At 37.1% G+C, this 15,720-nt stretch overlaps 1 protein-coding gene across 1 annotated transcript in view; it reads left to right on the forward strand.

Moving 5' to 3' along the window:
* Positions 1-14,895, forward strand: part of LNPEP (leucyl and cystinyl aminopeptidase) — a 75,407-nt gene extending 60,512 nt beyond the window's left edge. Inside the window, exons 13-18 of the mRNA XM_016216149.2 lie at positions 700-856; positions 7,904-8,088; positions 9,450-9,611; positions 11,427-11,567; positions 12,238-12,319; positions 12,953-14,895. Of these exons, the coding sequence (XP_016071635.2) occupies positions 700-856; positions 7,904-8,088; positions 9,450-9,611; positions 11,427-11,567; positions 12,238-12,319; positions 12,953-13,084 (859 nt within the window). The 3' untranslated portion in view covers positions 13,085-14,895. The remainder of the gene's footprint in view (positions 1-699; positions 857-7,903; positions 8,089-9,449; positions 9,612-11,426; positions 11,568-12,237; positions 12,320-12,952) is intronic.
* The last annotated feature ends 825 nt before the right edge of the window (positions 14,896-15,720 follow it).

Consider the following 15,720-nt stretch of genomic DNA (forward strand, 5'->3'; position numbering starts at 1 on the left):
ATATATCTTTATTGATTTCAGAGAGAGGAAAGGAGAGGGAGAGGGAGAGAGAGAGATAGAAACATCAATGATGAGAGAGTCACTGGTCGGCTGCCTCCTGCACGCCCCCGACTGGGGATCGAGCCCGCAACCTGGGCATGTGCCCTGACCGGGAATCGAACCCTGATTGCCTGTATCCTAGGTCGATGCTCAACCGCTGAGCCACGCCCAGCCAGGCAAAAATGGTTAATTTTAAAAGTGTACTTACCATAAATTCACAGTGAACCTCGCTTTAACAAGTTTGAGAAACAAACTCCCATATAAATAATTTTCCTTCTGACTCAGCTCCTCTTTATGTCACCTGTTCTCACCTGGTAAATGTAAGTAATTAAAAAAATAAATAAAATTAGTACTTTTTATCATTTCTTACCAAGATGTTGTAATACTTTTCCTGAGTCAGTAGCAATTTACAGGTGACTTATAGAATAAAAACGGAGCAATTGTTTATTTTATTTTTTTAATGTGTTTTTAACCTTGTGTCACACACATGAACTTAATCAAAGGTAATAACATTTAGTCTAACTTTACAGAATGACACTCTAAGCTTAAATTTTAGGTCTTCAAGACTCACCATCTGACCATAAAATGTCCTTCTCGGTAGGCATAGAGTTTGTCTGCCTTTGTCAGCATGTTTACTTTTTCTGTTCTTTTACCCTTTAGCCTAGGCAAAGTGCCTCTCCAGAGGGCCTTTGATTTGATTGATTATCTTGGAAATGAGACCTACACGGCACCTATCACTGAAGCCCTGTTCCAGACAGGCCTCATCTATAACCTCCTTGAAAAGCTAGGATACATGGATTTGGCCTCAAGACTGGTGGTAAGTCTGTCTTTTTGTCAGCTTCTCTTCGTTGCTTGCCTTTAATATGGTTATTCATAATTCCATTCAGCAATAGTAACAGGCTGAAAAGGAACTAAATTCCATTTTCTTCACTTTCCAAGAGACCTTTACTTTGAATCAATGTCATTGCTTACCATGAAGAGCTGATAAAGGCTTAGCATGATGTGGTCTTTGAATATCAAAATATAGACTTCTGATCTACTATCACATAAAAAGAGAATTTTTCTATTCAAATTTTTATATAATAAATGCTTTAAATGGACCCTTTTGCAAAGTAGTGCTCCCCATTAATATCCTAGTCGTCAATATTAAATGACAGTTAAGTTTATCTTATCGATGAGGATGCTGGTGGATATAAATTTCTCTGCAAAGCAAAGCAGCAGGGAGTCTTGATATTGGAGACTGTTACCTTTTCTTTTCTTTTTTAAAAAAAAAGAACAGTTGCCTGATCTTAACAGTTGTTATTTTAGACACTTCAGTGTTAAACCGTTGACTGAGTTTTTAAAAGCTTGGGAGGGAGTGATGAATCCTTTGTCTTATCCAATTCTCTGAGTCAGCACATTCTGACAACAGGACTTGCTTTGTAAACTGGTCAGGTTTTCCAGGGACCAAGCAAAAGGCAGCTTTCAGGAAAAGGAAGAAAGTACTGGAACAGGAATTAGAGTAAGTCTTTTAGGGTTTTGGTGTTCTCATGGTAAAAGCAAGAGGTTGGATTACATCTTTTCCTTTTTAACGATGTTCTTTCTGCTGCTGTTTCTAACCTACTGTGCATCCCATGTCATGAGTTCTTATCACATACATGATTCTCAATGGGAGAAGGGACTGTGGAGCTTGAAAAACACCCTTCCTCACAAGTTTCTGATCTGACCCCAAAGGAGCAACCCCCATCCTTACCCATAAATGAGATGCTTAAGTTAGATGATTTCTGAGGTCTCTTCTAATTGATAGATTTTTGCCATTCTTCTATTTCATAAGGCTTTAACTACCAGCCTTAATAAAAACCAGTGCCTGGAATGTGACCCAGCCCATAGTGACATTCAGTAAATGTGGAATGAATAAATGGGCGAGACACTCCAGAAGCAAGTACATTTCAGTGCTTATTATATCCTGTACACCATGCTTGGTGTTTAATGTAGATTACCTCATTTAATCCTCATACAATGCCCAAATAGATATTTCTACCCTCATGAGGTAAATGAGGAGACTAAATAACTTCCCCAAAGTCACTTACCTAGTCATTTATAAAGCTGAGATTCAAACTCACATTGGTTTCATTTCAAAGCCCATTCTTTGCCTTATGTTACTATATTTTAAACTAATTTGTATTCTAGCAATGTCATCTTTCCAATGATACCTTTTTGTTGGGAAAAATCAAAGTTTTTTCTTTCTTGCTATCATTCTTTTTTAAACTGAAATTTTAAATTAAAACAGGCTCAAAAGCTTGTACATCATGTGTTTAAAGTTTAAAATCACAGACCCACATCTAGTTACTTCCTTGTAGTATTGATGTGCATTTCCAAGAAGTATACAAATAACTTATTGGTCTCTTTAGGGCAAACTTATAATCTGACACGGACTTTCTACTGTTAGTATATTAAAGAAATAGGCCATTTGTTAGCCAGTTCAACTACTGTAGATGTACATTTGGGTTGTTTGGAGTTTGGAGCTATTACAAATAGTGTTGCTGTGAATATTCTTATACATGTCTTTGGTGAATTTCTATGGGGTATGTGTCCGGAAGTGGAATTGCTGAGTCAAAACATATGCATGGTAAACACTGTACTACCAAGTCATTTTTCAAAGTTACACCAATTTAATGCTCCATCAGCAGTGTATGAGAATTGGAGTTCTATTCTGGATCTATATTTTTGGAAACACTCAATATTACAGTGGTACCTCGGTTTTCTAATGTAATCCGTTCCGGAAGACCGTTGGAGTTCTGAAAACCGAGGGTTCAGCAGCCGACAGCTAGGACTCAGGTTCTTGCCTTCAGTGGAAGCCCTGTGGCATGTTCGACTTCCAAGGCGTGTTCGAAAACCAAAGCATTTCCTTCCGGGTTTACGGCGTTTGTAACCCGAAATGTTTGTCAACGGAGGTGTTCGAAAACCAAGGTACCACTGTAATAGCAAACCCTTTTTTCTTTTAGCCATTTGGATGGGTGCATCGTGATATTGCAATTTTGGCTTTAATTTGCATTTCCCTAAAGTGAAGATAAATTCCTTTTGATATGTTTATTGACCATTGGATGTTCTCTCTCTCTTTTGAAATTTATTTTTAGAGAGAGGAAAAGAGAGAGACATCAATATGAGAGAGAAACATTGATTGGTTGCCTCCCAAACATGCCCCAACCGGGGACTGAACTTGCAACCCTGGTATGTGCCCTGATGGGAAATCTAACCCACCACCTTCTGCTGTAAAAGGCTATATGCTCCAGCCAACTGAGTCATACCAGCCAGAGCTGGATATTCTCTTTTGTACCCAAGTCTTTCACTTCTTTTTCTATTGGATTGTCTGCCTTTTTCTTACTGATTTGTAAGAATTCTATACTATTTATGAGTTCTTTGTTGATCATATATATTTACAGATATCTTCTCCAGCTCTGGCTTGCTTTTCACTCTCTTAATGATTTTTTAATTAGCATAAATTCTTAATGTTATGGTATGAAATCTGCCTAATGCAAGATATTCTCGTGTGTTTTCCTCTGAAAACTTTTATTTTACCTTTTATATTTAGATTTATGATCTACCTGGAATTGATTTTTGTTTATGGTGTGAAGTAGACATAAATATTAATTTCTTTTCAGTATGGATATCTAATTGATCCAGCACGTGTATACTTAACTGTATACATATATATATTTTTTATTATAGAATTTCTATGATTACTTTGGGGGTTATTAGTCCCATATCAAATCAAGACTATTTGGGGTAATATATTAGTATCCTAGGGTCACCATAATAAATTATTACAAACTTGGTGTCTTAAAACAACAGAACATATTTTTTCACAGTTCTGATAGCCTTAAATCTGGGTGTTATCAGGGCAAGGTTGATTTCTCCTGAAGGAGAATCTATTCCTTGCATCTCTCTTAGCTTCAAGAGGTTACTAGCAATCCTTGGCATTCCTTAGTTTGTAGTTGCATCACTACAATCTCTGCCTCTATCTTCACGTGGCCTTCTTCCTGTGTTTCTTTGTCCAAATTTCCTCTTATAAGGGCACCAGTCATTGGATTTGGGCCCACCGTATCCAATATGACCTCATCTTAACTTGTTTATATCTTCAAAAATTCTATTCCCAAATAAGGTCACATTCACATGTTGCAGTCAGACATAAGGTTTTGGGGAATATTATTTAAATTTCAGGATGGCAGAAGCCACTCTTCCTCCGCCTTTCTCCATTAACTGTTGAGGTCCAGTGTCAGGAAGCACTTGATAACTTACCTCAAGCTATCCCTCTGCTGAGAATATAGATGCAAAACACAAAGGAGTTAAACCTTTTGAATATTTTGCTACTGTGTGCACTCAAGTAATTGCATCTTCATCCCAGATGATAACTTCCAGTTTGCTGGACAGGTATGTGCTTCTTAACATAATTCATGCCCTGGCTGGTGTGGCTCAGTTGGTTGGGCATTGTCCTGTTCACCAAAAGGTTGCTGGTTTGATTACAGGTCAGGGCACATGCTCGTGTTGCAGGCTTGATCCCTGGTATGGGGCATGCAGGAGGCAGCCGATCCATGTTTCATTTTCACATCAGTGTTTCTCTCCCTCTCCTGTCCTCTCTCTCTAAAAATCAATAAAACAAAAAAAAAAGAGCATATTTCAGGGTGGGGTCCAGAGGTCCGATGGTTAGAAGGCAAAGGCAGGAGGCCACACATGTGTTTGGAAGACCATAGGCCCTTTTACTTCTGGAGATTTCATACACTTGATTGTTAGTTAAAAGTCAGGTTAGCTTAAATTCATCAAGAGGGAGAAATTGTCTCTTTAAAATTCTTATTCTAATTTTAGGGCATTCTGGTAGCATCAAAATTCAAAATATGAAGTCTGACCTACTGTAGTCAGAGATTAAAATGGCAGACATTTCTGAGTCCTTAGATCCAGTCTTCAAATAGTACTCGTGATTAATACTACTGTCTAATTTTTTATGTCATTGTCCCCAGAGCAGTATGCACACTTATTGGTTATTTTGTTGTGTAGGCTGCACATACCTACGTAACACATACCCATAGATCACATTTTGTGATGTATGCTATGGTGTTGCGGTGTGTAGGGTCTGGAGACACATTTGACTTGTGTCAGATTGTTCACATATGATGTTAACATCTGATCCTAACCATATTCCTGTCTCATCACTTATAAGTCTGTCATTCTTATACATATGAGGGATTGGTGAGATAAACCTTTTGCAATAAAGGCTGACACTTCACTTTCAAGAAGCTCAGTTGACCCAAGAAAGAACTCCCTGGGCATATCAGTGTAAAATTAAAGCAGTAAATCAAAATGTCATACGTAAGTGCCAGCATCTTTCCCTGTTTTATTTTTTAAATCATTTTATGTTGTTGTTGCATTTTATTGCATATCCAGTGTTTGTAGCTTGTATAACCCTACTTAAGTGCCAGAGTAGGAAAATGTTCGAAAGGTTTAACTGCTTGAATTGTGTTTAGCAGCTGTATCCCCTCTCCCCACTTGCCATTTTCACTGTATGAAACCAGAGGATGAGATTCTATTGTTTAATGAGTTTAAATTTCAAAAATTAATTTAGAACCATGGAAAAAATAGGCTTAAATGTATTTTTTTAAAGGCAGAGGTAATTTGAAGCGCTTGCTATGGTTGATTAATACTAAAAATATAACCTGGAATTTTCTTTAAAATTTTTTTTAAAAAGAAAATATTTTATGTTTACTCTATTATGTTACCATTTGAAGTATAAGTGAAATCAACTATTTCGGTAATTCCTCTTGACTGTTTTGGTGTACCGGGAATAACTAGTAACATTTCACCATGTAATTCTGATGAAGTAACTGCTCAGGAATTAGCATTAGCATCTTCAAATGTCAGGTCCCTCTTGCCTCCAGTTCTTTTGAGTGCCATGTTTTGTGCACTGGCTACTTTATGTTTTAGGTAATTCTCAAGGAGCATTTCCATTTTTCTCCACTGAACTTTTGAAAACAGCATTTCAAGCATGTGACTTTTTTTTCTTTCATTCCCTTTTTGTTTCTATTTGACAATTGTGAGTAGCTTTAAAATTTCTTTTTCGCTTCAGTCACTTGGGATAGTTTGCTATCGTGATGCTGTTGAGCAGGTGAGGCCAGTGAAGACAGCATGCACCAAAGCAGTCATGTGGACCCAATAGGGCCTCCGGCATTGCTTTTGTGTTCTTGCATTATCAATCATCAAAACAAGTAGCTTTCCACTTCACGTCCTCCCAGTCCCTCACAAGCTTACTCACGCATTCCACAAGATGCCTCTTCTCTATTTTATTGCTTTTGCAGCAAACAAACAAAAGCAAGTTGATGTATCATCACAACTTTGAGTCCTCCTTGCACCAGTTCTTGTTTCTGTTCTCATAGCTCCACAGGAGGTTTATTCAGAGGTCTTCTGAGAAAATGGCCTCACAGTTTACAGGTCTCCGACTAGGATTCATTTCGGATGTTGACAGTGGTACTCTGTAAGAATATAATGCTCCGAGAAGAACTTGAACTAATTTTCTGGGGTTGAGAGTTTTTGTATGTGGTCATCTGGAGTAGTTGAGTTGAGACATGAGAAGAGTGATGCTGGTAAAGAAATACCAGTGGGAAGACCTGCCCCTGTGCTGAGACCTGCGGCGAGGTGTGCGTGTAAATTTTTTCATTTTGTTTCTCCTATTCAGAGCCATGAAGTTTTTCTAAAAACTACCTGTAAGCATTTTATATTAAAATTTGCATTCTTTTTAGTGGCATTCATAAATGCATGTTTTACAAGATGATTTTTTTAAATCCCATATGTCTTCACTCCTCCCCATGCACCACAGTTTGCAACATGGAAGTACCTCCATATACTATGAATAGCTTTCACACTTCTGTTGTAGGGAGAGATGGAAAAGAAATAAGAGATTTGTTGATTTCTTAATACCATAAGTATACATTTAAGAATTACATCTTATTCAGAAGAAACTGTTAACAGTGGACTGAATAGTGGATGATGTTAACTGTTAATATCTTTAAGTGTGATAAGGTATCATGGTTATATAGGAGAATGTTCTTGTTTCTGGGAGTTGCATGCCAGTGTATTTGTAAATGAAATATCATGATATCTGTAACTTACTGTCATATGGTTCAGCTAAAACCATTAAAGCATATGTGTATGTATGTGCATTATACACACACAGAAACAAAGCAAATGTAAGAGTATTAAAAAAACAGTGAATCTAGCATATGGTTGTGCATTGTACTATTCTTGTAGCTTTTCTGTAGGTTCAGAATTTTTAAAATAAATGTTGGGTGGAGAAAAAATAACCATAAACAACTATACTTTCTTGCAGTCCTCATTTTCTCACTAATTAGATTAATTTGTTACATCATCAAACTAGTTGATATTTTAAGTATTAATTTAATATTGGATTGACAAACATTTAAACATCTACTCATGAGTAAAGAACTATATTTTTCTCTCACTGCTATTTGGATTTATGAATTCTGAAGCCATGAGGTCGGTAAGTTCCAGGTTCCTTCAAGCAGTGGTACTGTGAGACAGGAAAATAACTTCTTGCTGAGTACACACAGGAGAAAGGTTCCCTACTTCAAGAAGCCACTAATTCTTTCTGTGTTATATCTTAAAAGTCCCTCTTGACTATACTAGCCTTTTGTATAAACTTTGTCACTGAATGGTTCATCCCAGCTGTATGCGGGCAGTTGATATTTGGTGAGTAATACCTGTGTCCCCCGTGCCTTTTTTTTCCTTGGGTAAATGTTGGGAAAGAGATCTAGTCGTCCTTATTTTTTTGGTTGTCCTAATTATTATTATTACATTATAAAACACTTTTTCTCTCTAGACCAGAGTATTTAAATTGCTTCAAAGCCAAATTCAACACCAAAATTGGACTGATGAGGGCACCCCATCTGCTCGAGAGCTGCGGTCAGCCTTGCTAGAATTTGCTTGCACCCACAGCCTGGAGAACTGCAGTTCTACCGCCATGAAGCTATTTGACGATTGGGTGATATCCAATGGAACTCTTAGGTGATGTGTGCTCTGCTCAAATGAACTCTCTTCCTCTTCATTACTTCACATTATATATTAAAACAAGGATCATCTCATCCTGGGTCATACATGTTATAAAACTGAGTGTCAATATATGTGAACTCTATGCGCTTATGTTCTCAAATGATACCGGTTTTTAAAAAATAGATATAACATAAAATTTAATATCTTGACAATTTTCAAATGTACAGTTTAGTAGTATAAGCATATTCACATTGTTGTGCAACAAATCTCTAGAACTTTATCTTGCAAAACTAAAACTTTCTATCCAAACAACTCCCCACCTTCCCCTCTCCCCAGCCTCTGGAAACCACTGTTCTACTTTCTATTTTATGAGTTTTTAATGCTCTATAAATACCTGATATATGTAAAATCATACAGTATTTTTCTGTAACTGGCTTGTTTCACTTAATATCCTCAAGATTCACCCACGTTGTAGTCTGTGTCAGAGTGTTCTCCCTTTTTCAGGCTGCATGATGAATCCATTGTATGTCTAGACCACATTTCACCTATCCATTCATTCATTGATGGACATTGCTTCCACCTTTTGGCTCTTACGAATAATGGTGCTATGAACATGGGTGTACTATATCTCTTTGAAACCCTGCTTTCAGTTATTTCAGATCTATACCCAGAAGTGGGATTGCTGGATCATATGGTAGTTCTATTTTTAATTTTTTGAGGAACTGCCACATTGTTTCATAGAGGCTGCACCATTTTACATTCCCACCAACAGTGTACAAGGGTTCCTTCCAATTTCTCCACATCCTCACAAACACTTGTTATTTCCTGGGTTTTTTGGTAGCAACCATCCTAATGGGAGTGAGGTGGAGTTAGCAATTAGTAGAAATATTTTGATGATGATTAGTTCTCTCTAGGTTTCCTAGGTTGGGCATTATGGAAAGAGTCAAGCATCAGATAAACAGATCTTAATAATGGCAGAAAACTATGCTTTTTCCCTTCTTCTTATCCCTCTCTCCATATTTCTACCATGGAACTTACCACACTGTATTGTAACACATATATTTATTGTTCTGTACTTTGTGATAGCCTGTGAGTTCCTGCAGGCAGACTGTGTCTCTTTCCCTCTTCATCAGCCAGCCAGTTGCCTGCCTCGTTCTTGTGGATGTTCGGCAAATAGTTATTGTATTAAATTGAATTGATATTTCTTATAGTCCTACCAACTAGGACTAAATTAACCATTTTCTTCACTGTTAGTTATACAGTAAGACTCTTCTGTTGTACTCTACACTGACCCCCAAAACACTACCACTAGTCATTTCCTTACCTTTGAATCCAGGATTTTTTCTTGTTCTCATATTTGACCACCTCTCTTACAGCCTACCTACTGATGTCATGACTGCTGTGTTCAAAGTTGGAGCGAGAACTGAGAGGGGCTGGTTGTCCCTCCTAAGCAAGTACACCTCTGTAGGCTCTGAAGCAGAGAAGAATAAAATACTTGAAGCTCTTGCCAGCTCAGAGGATGTACGGAAGCTTTACTGGTACGAAACCACCCAAGAAATAGGATATATAGACACCAAGAGCATGGAAGCATTGTGCTCCACTGGTGGGGAGCTCACTTCTCTGGGATGGCCCTTTTCCCCTTTTACTCACAGCCCAGACCTGACTTGGTCAATGTGGTAAGGTGCCCGCATGTGCTGAGTTTCATCTCAGGAATTAGATAGATAGGCAGAAGGTGCTTTGCCCAGAGGAGATTGGAAGATGCCAAGAGTCACAATCCCTGCCTACTTTCTTCTTAAACACTTCTTCCCCTTGGCATGTTGTCTTAATTCCACAGTTAGAGCTTCATTCTTTCTGGTCAAGGCATTGCTCTGTCCAAGCTGTCATTTTGAAAATACAGACACTATAGAAAATGGTGCCATGTAAAAGCTTATAGGCTATACCTTCATATGAATTTGTCAGACATTTCCCTTTTAATATCTAGCTGATGAAGACCTGGAAATGGGAGTTTCACATGGGGAAAGAAGGGCAATGAGTAGTGCTCCTGACAGGAAGAACAGTCAGTGGCCGGTGGAGGAGTTCCGGGGAGCCGAGGGAATGATGGAAGGATCTTGAGAGTCAGTACTAGGAGGGAGGCATTTGGGTGTCATTGCTTCTCTTGTATAATTTTGCTCAGATAAATCCTAATAGTGTCCCAGAGATTTCCTCAGCACCTGCCCAGACCTACTTTCCAAAGTATACACTGTAAATATTTCCTTTAAAATAGTAACCAGCCTCTGATCCAAGCAAATAGAGAAATGTTTTTGTTTTAAATTAGTAATAATTCTGTTTTAAATTGGTAACACACTAATAAAGTCCCATTATAAAGTATTTAAATAATACCTAAGAAAATGGAATAAAACTTGAAAGTGTCTCTCATACGATTCTCTCATATGATCAGTTACTTCCATTCTTATTCTCTCTGTTAACAGTGTCAATCCTGGTCTGTATATTTATATGTCAACATAGGTTTATACTATCCCCAGTGTTTTGTGATGGTCCTATCAGAGCGAATGATCAGTCTCTGAGATTTGCCATGTCAGTTCTTGAAGCCTGCTTCATTTGTTTTCATGGCTGCATAGTATTCTCATAGTGTGGCTTTGTCATAATTTGTTTAACCCATCACAGCTTGATAAGCACTTGGGTTTTCTTTCTGTTAAAAATATTACTGCATTCTTTTGGGGATATGTGTTTTCTCTCTATACAGATTTTATAGCACAGTGGATGAGAACTGCTGTGTTCAGATGTCAGGCTCTACTGTTTGCTAGCAGTGTAACTGGGGCAATTTATATAACCTCAGTTTCTTAACTATAAAGTGGGGATAGGTAATGATTACCTTTTTCAAGCATTGTTATGTCAACAATGTAGAACATCTAGTACATATGAAGTATTAATGAATAATAACCATTAATATCAAGAGTATATTGTGAAATGTATCTTCATTTTCACATTATTTAAACAACCCAATTTTTAAGAGTAATAATATACCTGCCTATTCAAATCAAATAACATTTTTAACCAAAAAAAAAAATCAGTCTTCAGAATTATAAATTCTACCAGAATTTATTTCTCAAATGTCCTTACTACATCAAGAACTATGTATTAATGTCACAGTATATTGAAGTGCTTATCTCATTAGTGAGTTCTTCATTTAAAAAAAATGACAAGTTTTCGATTTATTGATCTATCTTAGACTAACCCGAAATTTATATCCCTTGAATTACTACAGAGCTATAATTAGGAGACCAGGACTAATGTGCAGCCATCACTTCATCATGAATAATTTTTTTGGAAGCTAAATCTGTTTTGCTTTTTAGGTTAATGAAAACTAGCCTCAGTGGAGATATCATCCGAACACAAAAGCTGTCATTTGTCATTAGAACAGTGGGCCAGCATTTTCCTGGACACTTATTGGCGTGGGATTTTGTCAAAGAGAACTGGAATAAGCTTGTACAGAAGTAAGTTTCTCAGAGAATTACTAGCTTTTAGTATTTTCAGTCTCTGCATTTGAAAAATATGCCCAGTGTTGTATTGGTTCATAGGTGTTATGATTTGCTGTGAGAGGAAAAATGCTTCAATAACATTTAACTGAAGCACCCAGGAAATTTCACATTTTTATAAACATAATTCCATAGTGTGAGTCACCTAACAGTGGTGGTCCGTTTGAGCGCCTATCAAGCCTGACCATGCCCGATGCCAGGTCACTCAGTTCAGCATGGCCACGGGCTATTTCAGAATAGCTGTTTAGTTATGTGTGTTAAAAATGCCTTTTTGTTGCCAAGGGATCTGTTCAGAACTCACACCCAGGTAGACAGCACGAATAGGTTTTTTTTATTTTAAAGCAATAATTACATTTGTGGAAGTTTGTGGTTTTTGAGTAGATCAAATGAATTAATAATTTATGTGGATATCCCCAGCTCCTGCCTTTGCCCACCTTCCCTTCCCACGGCAGTGGGTGCGTGTAGGACTGCTCTAACTTACCGAGCTGCGGGTTCCCAGCAGAGGGACTCTGCTCTGCCTTTGGCACACGTGGCTTAGAGTAGAGCATTTCCTTAGCACTCAGGGACTAGCTCACCAACAGCTGCCTCAGTTTTTGCTCTTTTTGCTCTTGTGTTTGTGTTTCTTCAGGTTCCATCTGGGTTCCTATACCATACAAAGTATTGTTGCTGGATCAACTCACCTGTTTTCAACAAAGGCACACTTGTCGGAGGTTGGTTGTATAAAATGCTAGTAAGGGAGATGGGTATCCCTTTTCTCTCAGGCTGCTCGGGTTAAGTCAGATGGTGGCTTTTTATGCCAGTTCCTGGCCCTCCTCTGCCTTCATCAGTGCTAATGATTCTGCACTGGGATTACTTCTAAAGGGTGGACATACAGCAATGAGAAAAAATTCTGATGAAAAATTGTGATTCCATTCTCAGCAATATCCCCTTGTCTCCCTGATACAAATAATGTTTAAATTAAGATCAGTATATGCCAGGTTTCTTAGTGGTAAAATTGTCGTGAAGAAGGCCACTCCAAGGGTGAAGTGGGCACCAGGCCTACCTTCCAATTCTACTTCACTTGCTGTTACTTGGCCACTTTATTTTTTTATTTTAAATTTGAAAAATTCATCCTTGTGTGGGAGTAAGGAAAATGCATTTTTAAGATTACTTTAGATTTCACCATACTTGATCAGTAACTTGATATAAATACCCTGGGCATTAAAGTACTTCTTGCCTCCACTTCTTTCAAGACATCAGCCTAGCTATCATTAAGTGAAAGTTTATTTGAAAAGTATATTCAGAGTTACCTGAGATTTACTGTTACTTTCTTCTTTTGAAATATTTCTATGTGAAACTTGCAGGTTCAGGCATTCTTTGAAAATCAGTCAGAGGCAACCTTCCGGCTTCGTTGTGTCCAGGAGGCTTTGGAAGTCATTCAGTTGAATATCCAGTGGATGGAGAAGAACCTGAAAACTCTGGCAGGGTGGCTGTAGCATGCACAATTGCACCTCATTTCGTCACCCACTCAGAGAGCTTGTTAACTTGGGCTCCGCTTGTTAACTTTTGCAAAAGCCAAGGTGAAGCCAAGGATAGCTGCTGAGTTGTTTGCATTCCTGGAAGTTCTAGTTAGCTCAGGGCCCGTCTGTATTTTTCATCGGTCTTTCCTGAAATGTCTTTGGGCAGTACATAGTTATTTATTACAAATTTCACCTATATGGCAACCATCTACAAAAACAATAAGTAATTTTTCTACTTTGAAAATGCCCAAATGGGGAATAAAATCTGTTTTGGAATTCTGTTCTGTTTCTCAGTATCCGTAAAGTACTGACCCAGTGAAACAAGGAAAGATCTTCTAGGGGAGCCACCATCTGTGCAGGCTGCTGGTTTGTGAGCCATGTGTTGCTTCCTGTTGGTAGATGTTATTGAATGTGGTAGCAGCTTAAAAAAAGTATGGCAGTGAAGTCGATGAAGCATGAGACTTAGAGAGCTGATCTCAGGTGTGCAGATCTACTTTGATTTGGGGTTTTGATTAATCCTTTATTTCCTGGGAAAATTTTAAATAAGATCTATAACTATTTTCTCTGCAGAGTAGCCAGGTGCTATAGAATTTTTAAATTTTTGTTATATTGAAAAGCTAAATAACAAGGCCAAAAGATTACATTTTCCCAATATTTAACATTTTCTTTTTCATCTTTTAGGAAAATGTTTCAAACCAAAATAGCTTTAATTGTAATTATTTTATTCTTAAGTTTCAGTATTCTCCAAATCAGCGCACCTTTCTCACTCCCTGCCATATATATACCTTATGTTATAAATAAGTATTTCCAAAGTTGTGGCAAACATTTTGTTAGTACTGGAGTCTTTTATCACTATTCCTAAAAATAAAGGTTGTTTTAGATGCCTTTTGGCATGATAGATTATTTACACTTTCTCTCTGAATCATACCCATAGGTGGATTTTCATTTTATATGATAGAGGAGCACATTAGAAACATTTTAAAGTAGGGCCTTTGAGAAATTGAACATTTTTATTTGAAGTTCACCATAGTACCTTAAAGGAATGAGAGCATGTGAGAGGGGTTAACTTGATTCAGGTTGAATATGGTGGGCTTTGAATTTTTTCTACTGTTAAATACAGTACTTTTCTTTAGTTGAAAATTCATAGTTTTATTTTACCATGGCCAAACTAACAGATTAAAAGGAATGTCCAAAGAAGAAAGAAACAAAGAAAAATGAGGGAGAAATCCAAAACTGTATGGCATTTTTACTCCTTCTAAAGGAGAAATACTGTACTTGAATTTTTTGAGCTCTGCAGACTTATACCTAGAGTATTGTGTTTCTTTGATTCTTAGGAGAAAAACTTTCTTCCTAATAATTCTTGTACTTTACATTTTGTTTGAAACATCTTCTTTGTACAAAAAGGGTAATTGCCCATTTGCAAGCACTTAAAACACTCCACAGAATCAGACAATGGCAAAGGTCACCTTTTTTTATTCAGCAAGTATAAAATGAAAATATGTCGGATTGTGTATAAAATTATATTTTATTTTATGAAAATATTTTTATATAACAAAATTTAAAAGGCTGGCAAGCTGAAAGATAGCCTTCTTTACTCCTAGTGTGTTTTCACCCAATTTAGTCTTTTCTAAACATTTATCTCTCTGTTTTAGAGTAGAAAACATTATATCCTGAGAATCACAGCATCATTTAAAGATGTCTTATTGAAACTGGGGTAATTGTAGGTCTTTATTCCTTTTGTGCTTCAGTAAATGAATGATAATTTAGTTGATAATGAAAGTGAGTTTTTATAGAGTAGGGAAAAAATACTAAACTTTTGAGGGGTTTTTGTTGCTGTTGTTTTTAATCATGCTATATTACAAAATCCCACTTTGATACAGAATTTAAATTTTGCTACTTCTCAAAATCAGTTAAGATGCTTCAGTTTTACCTACCCATCTTCACATTGCTCCTGTAACGTGTGTTAACTATGCGTATGGCAAATTTTGTCCTGGATTATATAATTTTTCCTGTGAGTGTGTGGTGTCAGGGGGAGTTATTATTATAAGTAAAACTTTATCAAAACTTCAACTAAAAAAGAGGTAACTCATAATCCATTGTTATCTTTGTACTCAAAAGCCATTCATTCCCGTGAAACCGGATCCACAATATTTGTACTTGTATTTGTGGGCTTTGCCTCAGATTATTTGCAGTTTGAGTAGGCCTTACCTCACATTTTTCCCTCAGAATTCCATAATTTCCAATGATATGTGAACCCATCTATATGAGACATCTGAAACTAACCTGTCGGGAACATAAGGTTAATAGGTAAAACATGTGGTATAATACGTGTAATTGTAGCTTTTGAAGTTTTCCCCAAAAAACTTTATTTTAGCCACTATATTTCTGAGAACACAAATAGATCGAAGCACAGCAGTCACAGTATGCTTTTTATATAAGCACATAAGTCCATGATACGATTAAATACTTGTTTGACAAGTATTATATGCATTGTAGATGGACAGTCTACAAATTGAAAAGACATACCTAGATTCTTAGGAAAGGTAGAATGGGAAATCCAAAATTGTGGGAACACAACACTTATGTTTTGGAGATTTGAAAAGCTATGAAAG

The sequence above is a fragment of the Miniopterus natalensis genome, chromosome 3 (assembly GCF_054644295.1).
Source record: "Miniopterus natalensis isolate mMinNat1 chromosome 3, mMinNat1.hap1, whole genome shotgun sequence".
Classification (NCBI taxonomy): Eukaryota; Metazoa; Chordata; class Mammalia; order Chiroptera; family Miniopteridae; genus Miniopterus; species Miniopterus natalensis.